Here is a 21,925-nt window from a genome sequence, read left to right as displayed (position 1 = left end):
TCAGTAAGTATTTGTTGAATGTTTAAATCATAGAATATTGGTGCTAGACTAGGCCTCTGTAGGTGTACTTTATTTTTTTTAATTTTTTAATTAATTTTTAAATTTTTGGCCGCACCCTGCGGCATGTGGGATCTTCCCTGACCAGGGACCAAGCCCGTGCCCCCTGCAGTGGAAGCATGGACTGTTAACCACTGGACCACCAGGGAAGTCCCAACTGTAGGTGTACTTTAGAGTTTTTCAAATGTACTCTGCTCTAAGGAGGTGCTTCTGAGGGTATTTTTCTCAAACAGTGAAGAATTGAGCAGAGTGAGAAACTTAGCCCTTGCTTTTATCTTTTTTTCTATGTTGGAGCTCATTCTAAAATTTTATTTGAGAAAAGACTTCTGATGGTAAAGCATAATTAAGAACTATTTTATGGGTACAGAAAATGAGACCTAGAGATTTTACATGAATTGTCCTAGATCATAGCTAGTTAATGACTAGGATACTGTGAGGACCCACGTTTGCTGACTCCAGGGCCAGTGCTGAAGAAAGCAATGTCTATACAATGATTCCAACAGTTCAAAGTAAAGTACTCATTCTCAAGGCAGTGCTAGAGATGGAGGCAAGAGCTGGTCAGCATTACTTCTGAATACTATGTGCCAGGTCATGTGGATATAAGGGAACCATAACTGACACAGCTTCTACCTTCCTAGTACTGATACTCTAGAGAAGGAATTTCTCATATCTAAACCAAGAGAAATGTTTTGTTAATGCATGCATCAGGGCACACAATTATTCACCTAATTTATTTTATTTATATATATATTATATAAATTCAATATATATATTATGTAAATAAATTTATTCAACTAATATATTGAGTACCTACTGCTGGTAGCCCTTGCGTGCTGCGCATAAGAGATATGACAATGAATGAGCCAGACTTTGGAAGGACTTTCAGTCAGATGGGCAAGACAGATGAATGGACAGGCTGTTTCAGTATAGTGTGATAAGACCTCTGATGGGGTAAATATGGGGAACTGTATGGGTTGCAAGACGTATGTAACGCCTCACTATTGGGGATTCAGGGAAAGCTTCCTCAGGGAGATCATACCCAAGCTGAGTTCTAAAGGATGACTTAGATTTACTAGGCAAAGAGGAGAGGCGGTCCATGTGGTAGGAGTAGCACATGTCTAGCTTGTTTGCTCAGAGGGTTCTTTCTACCAGAGCAGCTCCTGTCCCATGTGTTCTGTTTGCTGATGTTTCTGGGTGAGATTCCATTTGAACACTGTTTCTGATGAAAAAAATAAGTGAATAAAATTGAAACTCACCATACTGAAGGATTTGTGATTAACTTTGGCAGTTTTTATCAGTTCATCTCTATGTATTTGTTTTTGGGTGGGCCAAGAAATAAATTGCTGTGATTTAGAATTATATTGGAAACAATTCAGTTTTCATAGGAGAATATTCACGTTGCCTTTGTGAAAACACTGTATTACCCCTATTAAGTTTAGAACACTATTAAGATGGTAGAAGGATGTTAATGAAATGTATGTAATGAAAAATAGCCATTTCTTTAGTATTTTAATTATCACATGCTTATAATGGCAACATTAAAAAATACACCTTAGAGTCCGCCTGCCAATGCAGGGGACACGGGTTCGTGCCCTGGTCCAGAAAGATCCCACATGCCGCAGAGCGGCTGGGCCCGTGAGCCGTGGCCGCTGGGCCTGCGCATCCGGAGCCTGTGCTCCACAATGGTAGAGGTCACGACAGTGAGAAGCCTGCGTATCACCAAAAAAAAAAAAAAAAAAAAAAAATACACCTTAGAAAATATTTGCAAAAGACTTATCTGATAAAGGAGTGTTATCCAAAATATACAAAGAATTTAAAAAACTCAACAAGAATACAAATAACCCAATTAAAAAATGGTCCAAAAACTTTAACAGACACCTCACGAGAGAAGATATACAGATGGCAAATAAGCATATGAAGAGATGCTTCACATCATATGTCATCAGAAAAATGCAAATTAAAACAATGATACCACTACACACCTATTAGAATGCCCAAAATCTGGAACACTGATAACACCAAATGCTGGTGAGGATGTGGAGCAACAGAAACTTCCATTCATTGCTGGTGGGAATGCATAATAATATTGCCAGTGGAGAAGTCAGTTTTTGACAGTTTTTTTCCAAAACTAAACATACGTTTAACCATATGATCCAGCAATCTGGCTCCTTGATATTTACCCAAAGGAGTTAAAAACTTATGTCCACACAAATACCTACACATGGATGTTTATATCAGCTTTATTCATAATTACCAAAACCTTAGAACCAGCCAAGATGTCCTTCAGTAGGTGGATGCATAGACTGTGGTACATCTAGACAATGGAATATTATTCAGCACTAAAAAGAAATGAGCTATCAACCTATGAAAATACATAGAGGAAACAAACGGATATTACTAGTGAAAGAGGACGATCTGGAAAGGCTGCATATACTGTATGATTTCAACCATATGACGTCCTGGAAAAGGCAAAACGATAGAGACAATAAAAAGATCAGTGGTTGCCTGGGGTTAGGAAGGTGCCGGGGGGGGGGGGGATGAATAGGTAGAGCAGTGAAATTACTCTGTATGATACTGTAATGGTGTATACAGTTGAAACCCAAAGAATGTACACCACCAGGAGTGGATCCTGATGTAAAGTATGGATTGGGTGACGGTGTTGTGTCAGTGTAGATCCATCACTTGTAACAAACATCCCAGTCTGGTGGGGATGTGGATAATGGGCAGGCTGTGCACATGTGGGCGCAGGGGGCATATGAGAAAGCTCTGTGCCTTTCACTCAGTTTTGCTGTGAACCTAAACCTGCCATAAAAAATCAAAGTCTATTAAAAGATACCTTTAGCAATACACGATTTTCTTCAATTAAGATGAAATTCAAGTTAACATAAAAATGTTAATTAACTTTTAGACAGGAAAAATTAACATTTGAATCTCTATAAGAAGCTTAAACAATGATTCAGTCCAAATAACTTGTACCACAGTAGGGTCTATATAAGGTACAAATACATAAGGAAGTTTGTAGTGCTTTTTCTATTTTTTTCCCTCTGGTTTCTCTGTTTTTTCCTCGCTTCTCTTTTTATACTACTATTTTGAGTTGTGATACTAGAGGAAGACCCTTAGAATAAGGGTTTAGAGGGGATATGAAATGGAGACAGAGGAATGGCAAGGGTATGATACATTAGGCATGAGATGAGAGGAAGCCAAAAAAGAAAAAAAAGAAAAAAGAGAGGAACATGCTATGTAGTTTTATTGGGCTGAAGGTGTTAAATAGGGGAAAAGGAATGAATGGGACAGGAGAATGAAAGGTAGGGGAATGGCACAGGGGAAGGGAGTAGACTGTGCCTCATGAGTTTTGCCCCAGTTATTGAGGCATCAGGTTTCACCTTTGCTTCCTGGTGTATGCTGTAATTTGACTTGCGTCTTCCATGTCCCTCCACCCACTGGAATTTTCAGAGTCATATTTAACTATTTAACTGTGCCAAGAATACATAGAATTGCTGGATTCTCATATGTCCTGTAAGTCCATATGGTGGCTTAGTCAAGATTCCTAGGCCTTATGGCTGAACTAAAACTTTGTGTTGCTTAAAATTAAAAGTAACACTGAGCTAGTGTTTTGAAGCAAGCTCTCCCTGCTTCCTCTCCAGCCTTTAATAATCAATGTGTGGTTAAAAAAATAGATGTTAGTGTATCTAAATAATTGTACGGTTAGCTAACTTGCCCGCTGGTATGAACACTATCACCTTTTGGCCCCTCACAATCCTGCACTGGATAATCCTCTTTAAAGGCTATTTGATTGTATTATTTTCTTGCATAAACTCCTTCATGGGTTCCCCATTGTCTGGACTGCCTTTTGTTCTTTGTCGCTAAAGTCTACGAATTTTTCTCCCTAGCGTCTGCCACTAGGCTATGTATGTTGTTCACTGAATGTTTGTTGATTACTTTTGTATGATACAGGAATGAATTATGAATGAACAACGTCTGTGTCAGTGGAAACAGACTGGCTTAGAAGTCCCAGGTCTTGAACTCTCTGCTTATTTGTTTCTGTTTGTAATTTTTCAAAGTGTTGGCTTTAAATTGTAATCTTTAATTTGCCAGTCTTAAATTTATATTCAGTGTGCAGTTGAAGGGAGACACAGTGGATAAAACACAGTAGAAGACTTGCTTACTGTCTTCTAACTTGTCAGTTTATATCATAATCAAATTGTGTTGAGTGTACCTTGAAAATATCTCTTGAATTTGTTTTCTACTCCAAGCCACGATTTGCTTTTTAAAATGTAGGTTTTATTATTATTCAGGTATGATGAGACCAGCATATCAGGAGATAGCTTGTTATACTCCCAGATCTGAGAAGGGTATGGGTGAGAGAGGGGGACCCATACAGGGAAGCACCAGGGTCAGTTAGGAGGCAGAGGGAGAGGGGGAAATGTGGGCAAGAGCCATTATTGTGGTTTCTGTGGGAAGGCATGGGTGAAATTGAGTAAACAGGTTTAGGATTGGCTAGATTAAATAATTTCTTTGTGATCTGGGGCTGTCCTTGGTTGTCTGGTTTACGGCCCTGGGGTGATTAGGGCTGGGAAATGGTGGCCCTGGAGGTAGTTGAGAGTCTGAAACTCCCGACTGGCTTGTTTGCATGTGAAAGGTACGCTCACAGATGCTATCTCTAGGAATTAGCTAACTTTGAGAGAGGAACAGTGGAGACTTTGTCAGTAGGTCCCAGATGTCAAAGCAGCACAAATACAGAAAATAAAAAGATACACTTAATACAATCTCTTGCATACACAGACCAACAGAACCTTCTAACTGGTCTACCTGTGTCCATATTTGCTTTCCTACAATCCAGCTTTGAAGCAGTAGCCAGAGGAATCTTAAAAGTATAAATTAGATCATGTCATTCCTCTGCTTAAAATTCTTCTCTTGAATATCTATTGAAGCCCAATCTCCTTACCTTGTTTTTGAGGTCCTTCGTTATCAGCTCCTGCCTCCATCTGCAAATACATTGCGTTCTACCTCATTTTTCACTCACTTTATTCTAGGCATACTGATCCCTTGAAAATGATTTGCTCTTTTTCTCTCCTCAGGGCCTTGGTACAGACAGTTCTTGGTACCTGAATGCTCTTTATAACTGGTTAACTTCTAGCCGACCTTTGACTCTAGTTTAAATGTTATTCCTTTGGGGAGGCCTGAATTAGGTCCCTTCTGTTAATTTTTCTGTGACTGTTAATTTGTTTACTTACTTATTCCTTTTGTTTGTGCATACAAGAAGGGAGGTACTGAGGATAAAATGGAGAGCAAGGCAGATTGGCACCTATCCTCATGGAGCTTCTTTTCTTCTAGGGGAGGCAGATAAAAGTCAATGACAAAGCAATTATAAGATGTTATAAGTGCTTTAAAGATATCAGAGGATGACCAGTAGTAGGCCATTATTACGTATAAACTTTGGGGTTTAAGCATTTCTTTCTTTTCCAAATGTAATTTGTAATCCACAGCCACCAATGGAGGGGGGATATTTTGTTGTTAAAACTCACCCATGTCTACATTCCAAGTTTTTTCATATATGCCAGTGCTTCCCAAGTCAGGGGCTAATATGGAATATGTGTGCTATTCCATTCTTCCATATGAACTTGGAACAATTTTATTTGCAGAAATGATGAATGCAAAATAAAGTCTCAGCCAGTTTATCTCATAGCACTCCTCCTTCTTTTCTTACCACAGTTACTAATTATATTTACTTGTGGATTTACTTCTCTAATACCTGTGTATCTCTTGCTGGTATGTGCTAGAGGAGAGTCAGAATTGTGTGTCTGGTTTGTCTGGTCTGATGCTTGGCTTGAGTAGAGGGTCAGTGAATGAATGTTGAGTGATTGATAGAAACTGTATTTGGGTGTGTGTCCTTAAGATGGCTGTTTAGGTCTATCTGCTTAAATATTTTTCTAGGTTAAATTTATTGAGGCCATTTTTAATGATATAGAATTGTTGGGCTTTGATATGTTTACTTGATTGTGTATTAGAATGGGCCACAAAATATTTTTTGAAGAGAATTTTACCTTTTCCCAAAGGTGTTGCCTTGACTCACCCCCTAAAGAGAGCTAGAGCTGCCCTTTTATGTAGCTGCCCAGATTAGAATGTCTAATTTTCATAGGAGCTGCCAGTCCTACCCTTAGAATTGTTGATTACTTAGTGTAGATTGTAAGGTAAAATACATGTTTTCTATGTGCTTTTCAGTGAACATAACCTTCAACTCATTGCTAATTTAACACCTTTGAAAATTTTGAATAAGAAAATTAATATTTAAAGAAGTTTCCTGAAGGATATGTCATCTGTCTTCTGGAGCGAATCTTAGCTGTGGGTGTCTGTCAAAGTCACCTATAAAGGTTTTAAAACATCTGCTGAGTTAGAAACTCCAAGGTGTGGGGTCTGGGCCACAGGTGATTCTGATGCACAGCCAGGTGTAAGAGCAGTACTTCCTGTAAAGGTTTCTACACAGGCACTCATAACCCAAGGAAGTGGACATAAAGAAAGCTTTTTTATGTTTCCGTAAGTTGAAGTTTTGGCTCTATAGATGAGATTCATTTGTAAACAAACACTTTTAAATGGTTTAGTGAATATTTATGAACTCTTAATAATACTTTCCATTCCCAGCACCTAGCAAAGTTGAGTGTTGTCAGCAAATTTAAGGTGTGAGATGGGGAGTAACGCGAGATGTGGGTAGAGAGGTAGACTTTGAAAAGTCATGTATGTGATACGAAGCAGTTCTGTCTTTTTTTCCTTTGGTAGTGGAGAGCCATTGGAGCTTTTTTTTCTTTTTTTTAATCAGGAGAGCAATATGATTAGCCTACTTTACTTTTGTTTTAAAGGAAAGTTACTTGTCAGCTATATGGAGCATAGATTAGAATGGGGGAGAAAACTATGACAAGGAGACCGAAGCAAGTCTGTGCAAGAGGAGCAGTAGGGATAAAACAGGATTGAATTCTAGCCCTGTAGCTACCTGTTTTAGTTTAAGCCCTTAAGCTCTAACCAATCTGCTCTACCCTTGCCTTCAAGACTTAGTTAAGATTGCAAAGGCTTTACTGAGAAGTCTTTCCCCAACCGTCTTCTCTTAATCTCTTCTTTTGGTAGTCTCTTTATGTGGTCTTTTATAGTACTTTCCATTTTTCATTGCTCTTTTTCGCTTGTTTGATTCCTATGTCTTATTTATCTTACACTGATGGCACTTTTCATGGTAAACATGCTGTTCTTGGTTTTTCCCTTGCCTTTGCTCATGGTCTTTCTCTTTTCCAAATCATATCTCTCTTCTACACCCATATCTTGAAGTTTTAACCTTTTTTCCATAATTCAAATTCCACCAATTCTGCGAAGTTCCCGAGGTTGACTCTGCCATGGTCAGTTCTACCTATGAGCTCTTGTAGTATTTAAGCTGTGTACTACTTTATGCTTCCTTGTATTTTTCATCTTTTTTTTTTTTTTTTTTTTTTTTTGCGGTAAGTGGGCCTCTCACTGATGTGGCCTCTCCCGTTGCAGAGCACAGGCTCTGGACGCGCAGGCTCAGTGGCCATGGCTCACGGGCCCAGCTGCTCCGCGGCATGTGGGATCTTCCCGGACCAGGGCACGAACCCGTGTCCCCTGCATTTGCAGGCGGACTCTTAACCACTGTGCCACCAGGGAAGCCCTATTTTTCATCTTTTTATGTATTCTGTGAATGTGGATATTCTGTCTTTTTGAGTTGAGCAAGATATTTTACACATCACTATATGTAGCATACCCTTAATAAATATCAATTGTAATGGTCATTTGACCCATTCTGAGTTTTCCTAAAAACAACTCGGCTATCAACATAGCTCTGAAATACATGAAACCTCAGCTCAGAAGTATTTTAAATTGTCAATAATTATAATTATCTGAATTTAAAGCAAAAAAAATTATAATTATTTTTCTCTAGGATTTTAAAGGCCAAAATACAAGAGAATTAAAAAAAAATTTTTTTTGGCCTCATTGAAATATAAAGTATTGAAATGTAAAGTTGAGTGTTAATATTTGACTGAATGCAAAATCCTTTAGAAGATTTATATACATATATTTTTAATAAGTTTATTTATTTTTGGCCGCGTTGGGTCTTCATTGCTGCGCGCGGGCTTTTCTCTAGTTGTAGTGAGCGGGGGCTGCTCTTTGTTGCAGTGCGCGGACTTCTCATTGCGGTGGCTTCTCTTGTTGCAGAGCACAGGCTCTAGGCGTGTGGGCTTCAGTAGTTGTGGTACGTGGACTCAGTTGTTGTGGCTCGCAGGCTGTAGAGCGCAGGTTCAGTAGTTGTGGCGCACGGGCTTAGTTGCTCCGCGGCATGTGGGATCTTCCCAGACCAGGGCTCGAACCCATGTCCCCTGCATTGGCAGGGGGATTCTTAACCACTGCGCCTCCAGGGAAGTCCCTAGAAGATTTATATTTAAAATGCTTTAGTTAAAGGAAAATATTTTCATTTGTTCCTTATGTTAAATTTAGAGTATGTCCTTTGCCAAAACAAAGCTTTATTTTCTTGGGAATCACTCAAAACATTTGGACCTCCTCTGGTTTGTAATCCTGTTAAAATTTCATCCGTGAATTAAAGCCTAATTATACACAGTTGGTGAACCCTACATAGATACAATTCCATGTACAATAGTAGTTTACTCATTAAGTTTACTTATTGGAACATTATGAAATGTTGAAAATATTTTGAATTGGGATTAAGAAATAATTTTCTTTGGGAATTAACTGAGTTTAATTGTCTATGTATTTTTCTTTAGCCCATATGTTGTAAAGTACTATGGCAGTTACTTTAAGAACACAGACCTCTGGATTGTTATGGAGTACTGTGGAGCTGGCTCTGTCTCGGACATAATTAGATTACGAAACAAAACAGTAAGTTTTTTTAAATTGTTTTGCTAATCTCATTCGTAAAGATTCATAGTTTAGAATCTGACTAGGTAGTGTTTTGTTACAAGAAAAATATTAGTGTGAGGAAAGAAAAGGTTTTTCTGTGTAAAGGGATCTAGTATGAGGTGTGAGAATCAGTCAGAGTCACAGATTTGCCATTTGTCATATGGAAAATACGGGAGTCATGATGGCTTAATTTATTTATTAGGATAATTTTTGGTTAGTCACCGAGAAACTACCATGGCACTCCTTCATTTGGAATCAGTGTGCATGTTCTTTATTAACATGAGTTCAGTAAGTTATAGCTAGAATTTTATTTAAAGTTCATAATATTCATAGTATTTCTTTATCTTGTTTTTTGCATTATAACCTATGATTGGTAAACAGTTGAAGTTTTATGTTTCTGAATCTTAAAAATAACTGAAAAACAATTTTTGTCTAATTTTCCAAATATTGTCAGGGTGTTTGAAAGTAATAGAGCTAGATTATAATTTTTTTTTCCTGGTAAATTCAGCTTTGTGAAATTTGTTTTTTAATAATAACTTTTTATGGCTGTGTTTTTAACCCTCAGTGAAAGAGCTGTTTACAAAATTGTTTAGGCTAGCAATGCACCTAGTTTCCTTGCATAATTTATGAGGACAAAGTACCTTTTTAAAATCTGTGAATGACTAAGAATAATAAATCAGTGAAATAATTTGTAATTCCATGAAACAGTATCCCAATTACTATATGTCTTTATTACATGTAGTCAGATATGTTTCAGTAAAATACATTCAGAAAAATACTTAACTACTTGAGTCAATTCGTGGTTAACCAGAATCATTTTAAAGTTTGATTGGGGAAGTACGTTGTAAGTTTATCCTACTAATTTTTTTTTTTCTGTTAGAGAAAATAAATAGGATTTCTTTTAAAGGAAGTGAGATAGAAGTTAAAATAATCCCTGTTTTGACAAAATGGATTAAGTGATTTGTGACATTCCAATTATATATTTTAGAATTTGTATGGTGCTTAACTAACATTTATGTAAATCAGATGACTCCTGAGTGGCAGAACAATGCTTTAATTGAAGATAATTATACTACAGTTAGAGAAGTGTTTTAAAACCGTTCCAGGGCTAAACTCAGTGTATTTGGTATTTAAAATTACCAAGTAGGAATATGAAGTAAAACTGAGTGAAATGGAAAATATATTTTCTTTATTTAAATGCTAATGTTACCATTTTGAGTACAGAGGAAGAATATGATCCAAGTACTTTATTTCTTGTTGCTAATAAATACAAACCGTGAAGGTATACTGCAGTTCTAAAAGCTAGATATGGGTGGGATAATTATCCTCAGGAATCTCCTTCACCAGTTATCAAAGGAAATATTTTATCCCATTTGCATTCTTTTTTAGAAGACAAAATCCACCTAACATGTTTGGGGATCACACATTTGGAATAGTCTAATTGTTATTCTCACAGACGATTTCCCTTGGGCTTGGGGAGGCATGGAAGGGTCTGATTCCCAGATACAAGAAGAACCCAGAGCTGCACGAGATGGCTCAGGAGCTGTGGGTGTATTATCTCTGGGTGTTGCCTTGATAACAGCTCCTGTTAAATCTCAAGAATATTCTATGCTACTTATGCTACTTTCCCTTCATTTATGTATTATTTAAAACGAGTACCATTGTTATGAAGGTTGGCAGTATACGGGGATATGTATCATCCTCTTTTTTTTTTTAAGCACTGGAGATTGTAAATATTTGATCATTTTATAGGAATGGTCAATGGAGTGATAATCTTGATTGTTTGAATTTCATAGGCGTGGCTGTTACTGATTGGCTAGCTTTCAAAAATGTGACCAGTGAAACAGTTGTCCTTGATCTATTAACACTCACTCCAGTAGTTAATTGTTTTCATGGTCAGGAGCAATCAATCTTTTTCTAAGAGTATAGGAACTTTTTTTTTTGGCTTTATATGCTCTTTTGTTACATGCTTTGTTGTTTCTTTTAATTCTCTATACATTTTAAACAGCACAAGGCATTTTTATTATTATTTTATATTGTCAGTGTTTATATTTATACTTTTTATTGCTCTTTACTCTTTTCTGCATTTCTCAGTTGCCTGAACAGTGTTCTTTAGTGTTTCCTTATATATGGGTATGATGGTGTTAAGATCTCTCTTTTTTTTTGGTATGAAAATGTTATCTCACTTCATTTTTGAACGATACATTTGCTGGATAAAGAATTGTAAGTTGGCAATTTCTTTTAGATTTTTTATTTGTTTTAAGAGGAATGACTCTTGGGAAACCACCTAAGTAACACACTTTTTGTAGAATTATTCTTGTCTTTGAAAGAAATCTCATGGATGAACTCTTCTGCATTTTCAGTTCGATTGCTGTCTGTTTTTGTTCAGGTATTTCTTTGAAAATTAAAGGCACAGGGAAGAAAATCTGACTAAGATTTGTATTTTGGTGTTTTGGTATATGCTTTTGCCTCAACTGCTCCCCCACCTTTGAGTGTTTCCCCTACCCACCAGTCTTTGCCTAGTGAATTTGTATCCATGAAGGACCAGATCAAATATCACCTCCTCTTTGAAACTTTCCCTGTTTTCCCAGGTAGTTTCTTATCTATTTGGTAATTGGTTGATTAATGAATTAGGTAAGTCTTTATTGCATATTCACTCTTACATAAAGAGCACAATAAATTCTAGCTGCCATTATTATTATAATTTTTACCGTTATTATTATCTTACATACTTTGACTGCTAGGTAGACTGAGCATCTTGTCATATGTGTACTGGCTCTTTTATTTCCTTTTTGTGCTTATCCTTTGCCTTTTGTTGTTGTCGGTGGTGGTGGTCTTTTTCTTACCAGTTTGCAGGTTTGCTGGACAGTTTGCTAATAGTTTTATGAGTACTTCACATTTCATTTTAAAAGTCAAGAAGCCAGTTATCTGATTGTCAGCATAGATATTAAGGAATTTCAAAATATCTCTTTCAGCGGTTTTATGCCCTGACCTATACTTTTTCTTTGGGAAACGCCTAGGAAAAGATAAAGGCATAGAATTAAGTTTGGGGGTTAACTAGAACTCCCAGTGATTGGAACTGAGCCTGAGTAGCAAAGGGTTGGGATTGGATTGTTGGCAGTTGAGCTGATAATGAATGGTAATTGTGGTAATTAATGGTAGTAGTACTAGGGGTAGGATGAAGGTGAAACCCTCCTATATTCCAGTGGGTGATAAAAGTTTCTCTGAGTCTTCTGGTTGCATTTAGAGTAAAAATCACTATTTGGTTAGTATTCATTGAATCTTTCAGTTTATAAGTATTGAAGGATCTATAAGTAAGTATATGTGAGTTAAATGCCTGATTTCTGTGATCAAACCCACAAACACAGCTCATGTCCTGGTATCATATATATATATATATATATATTTTTTTTTTTAACAGTATTTAAAACCATCTTTTGAGCTTGGTGAAACCTATGTGTAGATAACCTTACTGTGGTATCCTGTACTTGGAAATCACATTTAATTATTAGTTAGCTTTTAGTCTTTAGAAGAAGAGTAATTGCAGTTGCTTTTCCCTACTATAAGCCACTCAAGGGCAGAGATTTTTATATATTCATCTTGGAAATATTACAAGTGCCTGGAATAGCTACTGGCATCTAGCAACCTTTGATAAATGTTTGTTGAACTGAAACAGGATCAATTCCTTGGCTGCTTATTCTGTGAATATAAACAATCTTACTCATCTATTCAGTGTTATATTTTTGTAGATAAATTGTAATTTGCATGGCTACTACTATTCAGTATTAATGTTTTGGGTTATTGAACAGATATGATCACATATACCAAAGAAAGGCCATAAAAAGTGTGCTTGAAGGTTTCCTTGTGAGGACATATTTTAAAAACCAATATATTTTATGTTAAATGCCATTTAACTTCTAAACACTTATGCATTTCAAGTATATACTGCGAAGTAATAATAGACAACTTTGTGAAATTGAAGCTTTTTAAAGATAGATTATATTTTTGATTACAGGCTTTCAAAATGATCTTTACATAATTCTTAAGCTGTGTCTTGACATATGGAAGAAATAGAATCCATGTCTTAGACGTTTATTGTGTATTTGGAAATGTTCTAAGAAAACGCCTAAGGTTTGTCTCTCCCACTTTGGCCCATTTTCTGATTTGACCATTTATTTTAATTCAGCCTAGCACTGTGGATTTTAGTTTTGGCTCTTCCACAAACTAGTTTTATAATCTGGTGACTTCAGCTTCCTCATCTGTTAAATAATAAGTAACATTTGTACAGTGCTTTACATTTTACTTGGCAGTTTTATTTACATTTTGGTTGAACAGAAAGGTTCAAAGCACATTTATTGATCTAGGCCTGGTGCTATGCATTTGAGGTACAAATAGCTCTAATAAATGTTGCTGTTGTTGCATTGTTTGCAGACTAGTTGAGGTAATACATACATACAAAGCTAAATTTGATTCTATAAAGAGTTAGAGTTCTTTAGGGGCAGTAAAGGAGAAGCACTTAGCCTAACATGGAAGTTCAGTGAAAGCTTCATAGGAGAGAGAACCCTTTAGCATGATCTTGGAAGAGGAGGAGTCATCTGTCATTAGAATCGGGCTCCACAAGAGCATGGTTTTGTCTTCTTTGTTCACTGTTATATCTCTGCTCCTTGGTCAGTGCCTGACATGCAGGATGCTGGGTAAATATTTGTTGTATGCATGAATGAATGAATAAATGAATGACTCAGAGAAGAGAGGGCAGAGGACATCTTGGGAGGGAAAACAATGATATGCTATAATTATATTTCCGTCTTTAAAAGTCCAGTGTCATACTCCTAGATCACCTGAAGGAAAATGTTCCCAGTATCTGGTTTAAATGGATTTACTTTTCTCATACTTAATTGCTCAAAATCATTGCCATATATTAGTTTGATGGATCTATGTTAGGATCATGATCTTAGCACCATAATTTTTTGTTTTTCCTTTGTTTTTCCTTTGTTTTTTTCATGTTGAAAGAAGCAGCATATGCCATCTTTATCACTTCACTAATGTCTTCTAGCTTCTTACTCATTTTATCTATTTCCTGGAATTTATGTGATTCTTCTTTGAGAAGACATTCTTTGGAGCTTCCTGATTTCTTGTTCTAATGTGGACTCATTGCTTTTTAGGTCTGCTGTAGAGCTGCAGCCTTGGAATTTCTTTTCACTGGACTCCTGGGTTAGTGCCACCATTTTCTTGTATATTTCCTATTTCCTTGGTTTTTCACTCTTGTTTCATATTCTTCCTAAACTATCTTCTTCAAGGTGTAAGAGTTAAGGGGTCAACTATTTGAATCCTTGCATATCTGAAAATGCCTTTATTTTGTTTCCATACCTGGTTGATAGTAGCCTATGTAGAATTTACATTGAAAGTAAGTTTCTCTCAGAGATGTGGTAGCTTCCCTCCATTTTCTTCTCGCAGCCAGTGTTGCTAATGTTATACATAGCTAATGCCTATCAGAGACTTATTTATTTGTAGGTCTCCCCCTGCCCCAGAGCTTCTTAGACTTTTTTCTGTATTCTCCTGTTTCTGATGTTGCATAAGGAACAAGACATTTCACGAGGGTGTGCCTGAGTGTGAGTCCTTTTTATTGGTTATGCTCAGCACTCAGTAGTTCCTTTCAAATAAACACTTGTGTCTTCTTCAGCTTTGGAAAAATTTCTTCAGTAGTTTCCCCGTCTATTGTATTCATTGGATGGTGAAATCTCCTGAATTTTATTCTTTTTTTCCCTCCTAGATTTTCTGTCTCCTTTTTGGCGATGGGGTAAGGGGTGAGTTTTTTTCTACTTTATTTTCTGACTCTTCTAACTGAACTTTTTATTTCAGCAGTTATATTTTAATTTACAAGAAGTCTTATGTTTTTGATTATTCCTTTTTCATAACATCTTGATGCTTGAGGCATGGATGCAAAATCTTTTCTAATCACTCTAAGAAAAATAAGTTTTGAAAAAATTATTTTCTGTTTTCTGAATCATCTTTATTTCCACTGGGGTTGTTGTTTCACTTGCTTGATCCTGGTGTTGCCCATGGCAGGCTGACCACCAGAAAGGCTGACTAGCTCTCATCAGAAGCATTGGGACGATGCTTTTTGCCTGGCAGGTATAATGTTAGGATGAACTGGCTGGGAGCTGGCTTTAGGGGCAAGTGCCCACAGAGGTGGTTCGTTCAGTTTGTTAGCCATTCCCCTCCCCTGCCTTTTTTGGGGCCTGGGGATAAATGCCAGACTGCATGTAATCTGTATGTATAGAGTAGGGATGAGGAGCCAAGTGTTGTTCTGTTTTCTTCTTTTCAGCTTCCATGGGAAAGCTAACCTACCTTTTCCATTCCCCTTCTCGCACCTGCCCTCCCTACACAATTATTCTAACTTAGAGCCCCTTTGGTGTTTACTTGGTAATCACTCCTTGTGTTGCAGACCCCCTTCTTTGCCTGCTCTTGCCTGTGACTCTTCATAGAAATACTTCCAAATTTATTATACTCTCCTGTGCTGATTCTTTTTTTAAAAATTAATTTATTTTTATTTTTATTTATTTTTGGCTGCATTGGGTCTTTGTTGCTGCACACGGGCTTTCTCTAGTTGCGGTGAGCGGGGGCTACTCTTTGTTGCGGTGCGTGGGCTTCTCATTGCGGTGGCTTCTCTTGTTGCAGAGCACGGTCTCTAGGCATGCGGGCTTCAGTAGTTGTGGCACACGGGCTCAGTAGTTGTGGCACACGGGCTTAGTTGCTCCTTGGCATGTGGGATCTTTCCGGACCAGGGCTCGAACCCATGTACCCTGCATTGGCAGGCAGATTCTTAGCCACTGCACCATCAGGGAAGCCCTGATTCTTTTATTAAAAAATTTTTTTCTATCAGTTTAGTGGTATTTTAGAAGGAGGAAAGACAAACAAATTAACTGCAAATTCAGGTTGGTTTTTGAACCTGAATCAATGATATCTCCTCTTTCCCATCCCACCTACCTCCCTATACATTCTTTTATACTCTTAGGTGTTTAAATTAGCACAGCTACTTTGAGGAGTACAGTTTGATAATCTATAGTAAAGTTGAATGTATAAGCACCCTAGGATCCATCCAATGATTCTCCTTTTCCATCTGTATCTTATTCTGCTCTTCCATCTGTACCTTACAGAAACCCTCACACAATTGGTTAGTGAGAAATGTTCCAAAGTGTTGTCACAACAGAAAATTAGGAGCAAACTTAAATGTTGATGAGCACTAGACCCGGGACTAGAGAATTGCTACTGTTCTTTGAGTCTCCATAGTTTTGTAGCTCTTTGGTGAAGGCAGACTCTGAGAATTAGCATTCTGGTTGAAACCTTTCAGGGTACCCAGCTGTGCAGGTGGAAACGACATTAAAATACCAACTTAAAGTTTGTGTCTTAAAACACAATAAATGTCCAGTTTGTTATATACGAGACATTTTTATTGTCTGCTTTTCCCAGGATGAAATATTGATATATTCTGTGATTGGGTGGGAAGCAGGGGAGGGGGCATTGAGGGAATACAAAATAATGGAGAGGAAGTTCCAGACTGAAGAGAGCAGTTCCTAAGTTATGTATATTTATTTACCTGAAGGCTTGTGGTGGACTTGTTATTTTATAATGGAAATAATTGGGAAAGTCAGGTTTATTCAGGTATCACTTTAGAACTGTGAAGGACACATTGAGACCATTCTTGGTAAATTCTTAATGATTGTTAGTTTTTTTTTTTTTGTTGTTAGTTTTATAGCAGTGATTCTCAACTCCAGTGACAGACATTTGGTAGATATTGTAATAGCTATTACTGTAGTACTGGTATGTGCTAAGCACATTATATAGATTATTGCATTTAATCCTCGTGTAAGGACTGAACAACTATGTGAGGTAAGAACAATTATTGACCCATTTTCCAGATGAGAAACTGAATCATAGAGTGGTAAAATAGATTAGAGGGGAAGAAAGGGTTGAAATTATAGCTGACTGCTGGAATTGAACTGTAGAAGTTAAAAGCATAGAGTCTGGAGCTCAGAATGTCTTGAATTCTGGCTCCGCTACATACTAGTTGTGTGAACTTGGGCAAGTTTCTTAACTTTTCTGTGACTCGTTTTCTTTATTTGCTAAATGGGATAAGAAGAATACCCTACTTCATTGAGTTGTTCTGAAGATTGTACATATGTAAAGTGCTAGGAACAGCACCTGGTACAAAAGAAGTCCTATGTGTATTTGCATTGTTATTGTCATCATCGTCCTGTCTTCTCACTTACATAGATGGGAGTGTCTTTGCGTGGTGTACATTATCAGATAATGTGTTTGGGTGGAATAATACAGAGGACTATGGAACCAAGGACAGAATCCTAGCATTCACCATTGGTACCTTGAATTATCATTGTTAATGAGGGAGGTATGTAAGCTCTGTGAGACAGAGCTTACATTTTTAGGTGCAGTGAGAGTTTCCTTAATAGAATCAGGCAGTGGCTATTCAGAATATACTAGGATATTTTATTTTAGTGCCCTTAGAATTAATGCCTTGTACATAATAGTCTTTTTGGTAAATGTTTGATTTGTTGTATTTTAAAAATATAGATTCTGCCTTGATGTTAATTATGTACTACTTCAGACAGGTTTTTTCCCCTTAGTGAAGGCGTGTACCAGTTTCTTACTGATTTAAGATTTATTTGGAGCTTCAAAGTTTGATATTATTTAATCATTAATAATAGACCTCTTTTTGATATGTGTGGATTTTTATTCCATAAAGTGCTTTTTAGGGTTTATATTTGCCTCTGTGTTATTGGAATAATTCATGTTTGACTTTCCTAATCACCTTGTTGCATGTTCCCTCTTTGTGTAATAGATACTAGTTCATACGGGCTTTATAACTCCACATATATTGAGTGCTTTTCTGTTGTCTTCTGATCTCTTTTTCAGGAATCTTTTCATGTGGGAAAGGATTTTAAAATGTCTGCCCACTGACCATTTTCACAGTAGAGTATCAGTTCTCTTTCTCTTCAGATCAAGGGATTATAAGCAGCTTGTGTATATGTATATTTACATATGGTGTAAGTAGTGAAAGCTTTCATTTTGAATCACTAGTTGTCGGACTTTGTGATAGATTATTAATTTTTTTTTTTTGCTAGACATCTGCAATCCAGATTTCATGAAAGAAAACCCTTCTCTGCCCTTTGGTATATAATAATGGCTAAAATATTCTAGTTATGTTTTCTAATGTATGTACTTTGTGTTGAGCAGAATTTTGTGTTTCTAGAAGAGTCCCATAAATTTTTTATTGTTTAAAACCTTGGCTATTTTATATCCTCAACCTTCCTGTTTTTGGGTGGGATGAGATAGAGTGGTGAGGGGTGGAAGGGAGTTACTGAGTTGCTCTGTTGTTTTTTCCAGTGTTTTCCTCATGTTGAATACCTAAGGGCCCCATTAAATGTATGTATTGTTTTTCCCAAGAAAGAAGGAGTAAGAGGGAGAGAAATTTTGATTGTAAAGCAGTTGGAGTCTGAAGCTTGATGGATGTTCAGATAAAGGCTTGCATGTAAGCTTAAGTATTACTTTTGAGATTTAGGTGTTTCAGAAATTGCTACTTAACTCCTCCAGTTTCTCTAAACCATTGATTTTTAGCAAGGTGTTTTGGTCACCATTGTGTGTTGATTGTATCATGTATGTCATAAAAACTAATGAACGCTGAAACATTTGAGGAGTTCTGTAAAATTAGATATCTAAATGCAGTTTTAATATAATGGAGTAAACATTTATTGGCCGGGGCAGGTGGTACTAGGAAAAAGAAGGCAAAAAGAAGACTTTAAAAAAGCATTCATGTTCCTTTTAAAAGACATGTTTATTCTGCTTTTCCCACCCCTTATTATTGTAACCCTTTTGTTTGGGGGCAGAAAATAGAAATCAGCTTCAGAGATCTCGTGCTGTTAAATATTTGGAATAGCCTCTAGCAGTTCTAGAGTTGGTCACCAGTTTGTGCTTTATACAGACCTCTTTTCCAGGAACCTCCCTGCTTTTTGGTATCGACTTGAAATTTACGACATCAGTTTCAACTCTTGGTTATAAATTACAGAAAACTCATCCTAAACTGGCTTGAGCCAAGAAGGGAATTTATTTGCTCACATAACAAAAAATCTTTGCAGAGCTAGTTTCATGCATGGTTTGATTCAAGGTGAAAGGAATTACTTGGATTCGTCTCTTTGTCCTGATACTTCTGTATTGACTCCACTCTCAGACTCTTGCCTTATAGTGACAAGATGGCTGCTAGCAGCTACCTGGATTATACCTTTCTAGTTGAAACCCAGCAGTGTTGTACCTCACTGCTTCTGAATGGGTCATGTACCTTTTTCTGTGGCCATTGGAATGTGATGGGGTAACTGGCTTAGCTCTAGGACATGTGTCTAACCTGGAGCTAAGATGGAGCTGACTGCTAGAATTCATGGTCTGAGGCTGGGGAAGTAGTGATTCCCTAAAGGGAAATGAGGGTATGTTAGCAGGAGAAGGGTGAATGGGTGTTCGAATGGCCCCAAATAACAGATATATCTATGTATTTACCAAACCTAAAATCAAAACAAGATATATCAAGAATAAAACACATGCACGCGCGTGCACACAAAACCCTCTAAAATAACTCCCAAAATGAATGTTCAGTGTTAGAAGAGGTATCTGTTGACAGTGGCAGTTAAAACTGTGGGGTCCTCAACCTTTTCTCCCTTTTGTCACAGTAAGATACAGTAAGGGCTGTATCTCAAGGACCCTGCTCCTCTGTGTCAGCAGTGTTTGCTGTAAGAATTCTGGAAAGTCTGCTTTTCAGGATTACAGATCCATGGTTTCATGTAGACAATGGTGGCCTAACCCTGTTTTTAGTTGTGGTGTCCATGGCCCCTTCTCTTAAAAGGATTTTCTCAACCTGAACAGGTACTGCTGTTCAGTACTATACTAGAATCTTTGGAGAGTGAGTCCTTTTGTGTGGAAAGTAATTCTTGCTCCTTATTTGGTGTCTCCCATACAGTGAGATTCAGTTCTAAGTGTATTTCACACATGCCTCTTAAAGTTCCAAGCCACAGCATTAACATGACCATGCACTGTAGGATTAGACCCTTAGAATTTTTCATAGCAATCATGTGCCCCGTCTTAATCTCTGATTAAATACATCATATGCATCACGCTCCATTACATCTTTTCTAAATCTTTTGATTGGATTATAAACACTTTTCTTTATGATCTTTCCACATTGCAAAATAGTCCCTCCAATAGACTTTCTCTTCTACCTTAACTAAGTAAATTAAACTTACAAAAGTATTTCCTTGGCTTCCCTTATTGGTAAGCTGCCCAGTCTTCACCTTAGTTGCTATATTTCTTGGCATTTCTCCCAGTTCTATTTCCCTTTCATAAGCCAGGCCCACCTTCGTGCACTTTATTTTTATATTGTACATTCCTCTCCTGACAGACTGCCCGTCACTGCCAGATCTACGATGAGCCCTCCTTCCCTGTCATAAGCCTGACCCATAGCACACTGTGACAGTGGTTATTTGGAATGATGTGGTTTAGTGGAAGGACTCGTGGATGTGGAATCAGAAAACCAAACATCAGTTCCTGGGTTGTTATGTGTTAGCTCTGTGACCCTGGGTACGTTGTGTAACTCCTTTAAACTTCAGATGCCTAATCCTAAAATGGATCTAATATCATATTACTTGCCTTATCTACCTCAGTGTTTTCTTGTGAGGAACAAAGATGATGAGTGTCAGAGCATTTTGTAACCTATAAAGTTCTATACAAATGTAAATTGTATTTTATTACTATTAAGACAAAAACTTAAAAAGATTTAGTTTTTAATTATTAGTGATTTAAGAATTTTATGATATTTGTTGAAATAGTGGATATTCTCCAGTATTAGAAAAACATATTAAAAGATTGTTGTCTTATACAGTGAAATATTATTTAATCTTAGGAAGTCAAGAAATGTATGTAAGTTAATTTTCCAGAAAATGGAAATTCAGCTCCTTAGGTAGCAAATCTCTAATTTTAACAGTTTTAGATGGAGATCTTTTAAAACAGTATTGCATAATTCTTTAAACTTTTAGAATGTGTAAACTCCTCCCATTTAAATTATATAAATTAAGGGGAAAGAAAGTAATATGAGCACATTGTAAAAATTCCAGATAGTACAGAAGAGGAACTTAGCGTCTCCTTAATCACCCCTTAGTTTTACTTCCTGGAGGAGATGTCAGTTAGTTTCCTGTGGCTTCTTTCGGCACATATGTATGCATATTTTTTTTTTTTTTTTTTTTTTTTTGCGGTATGCGGGCCTCTCACTGCTGTGGTCTCTCCCGCTGTGGAGCACAGGCTCCAGACACGCAGGCTCAGTGGCCATGGCTCACGGGCCTAGTTGCTCCGCGGCATGTGGGATCTTCCCAGACCAGGGCTCGAACCCGTGTGCCCTGCATTGGCAGGCGGATTCTCAACCACTGCGCCACCAGGGAAGCCCCATATTTTGTTTTAAACAGGGGATTTATACTGCATATGTGGTGTTCTATACCTTGCCTTTTTTTTTTTTTAAACTTCTGATGTATCTCAGAGATCTTCCCATACCAGTACATATAGGTCTGTGTGTATATAACAGAATGTATTTTTTTCAGTACTTTGGATAAAATGAGTTCCAACTCACCAATTTTTGTTGTTGTTGTAATCAAAGCTTCAGGAAACTTTCGTAGGTATTTATTGGTATACCTGTGTCGTGACGGCCATTGGATACCTGAAAAATGGAATTACTGGGTTAGAGGGCATGTTCATTTTTAATGACAATTCCTTTCTTTTTTTTTTTGTTTTGTTTTGTTTTGTTTTGGTTGAGAGGGTGCTACCTAAGCCCTATGTTATTTTTTAGTGCTTAGGCAGTTTCAGTTTGAATTATGAAAGAAAGAATTTTGGATTTTGCTTTCAGTGCATTCCT

At 37.1% G+C, this 21,925-nt stretch overlaps 1 protein-coding gene across 2 annotated transcripts in view; it reads left to right on the top strand.

The window, feature by feature from the left end:
• The window catches only part of STK3 (serine/threonine kinase 3), a 324,692-nt gene that overhangs the window by 67,170 nt on the left and 235,597 nt on the right, over positions 1–21,925 (top strand). For both annotated transcript variants that reach the window (XM_007457163.1, XM_007457162.1), the window contains exon 4: positions 8,832–8,946. In XM_007457163.1, coding sequence (XP_007457225.1) covers positions 8,832–8,946 — 115 coding nt within the window. The remainder of the gene's footprint in view (positions 1–8,831; positions 8,947–21,925) is intronic.

This window comes from Lipotes vexillifer, unplaced genomic scaffold (genome assembly GCF_000442215.2).
Source record: "Lipotes vexillifer unplaced genomic scaffold, Lipotes_vexillifer_v1.1 scaffold376, whole genome shotgun sequence".
In the NCBI taxonomy this organism is placed as follows: Eukaryota; Metazoa; Chordata; class Mammalia; order Artiodactyla; family Lipotidae; genus Lipotes; species Lipotes vexillifer.
This window is presented reverse-complemented; position numbering and strand designations above follow the sequence as displayed.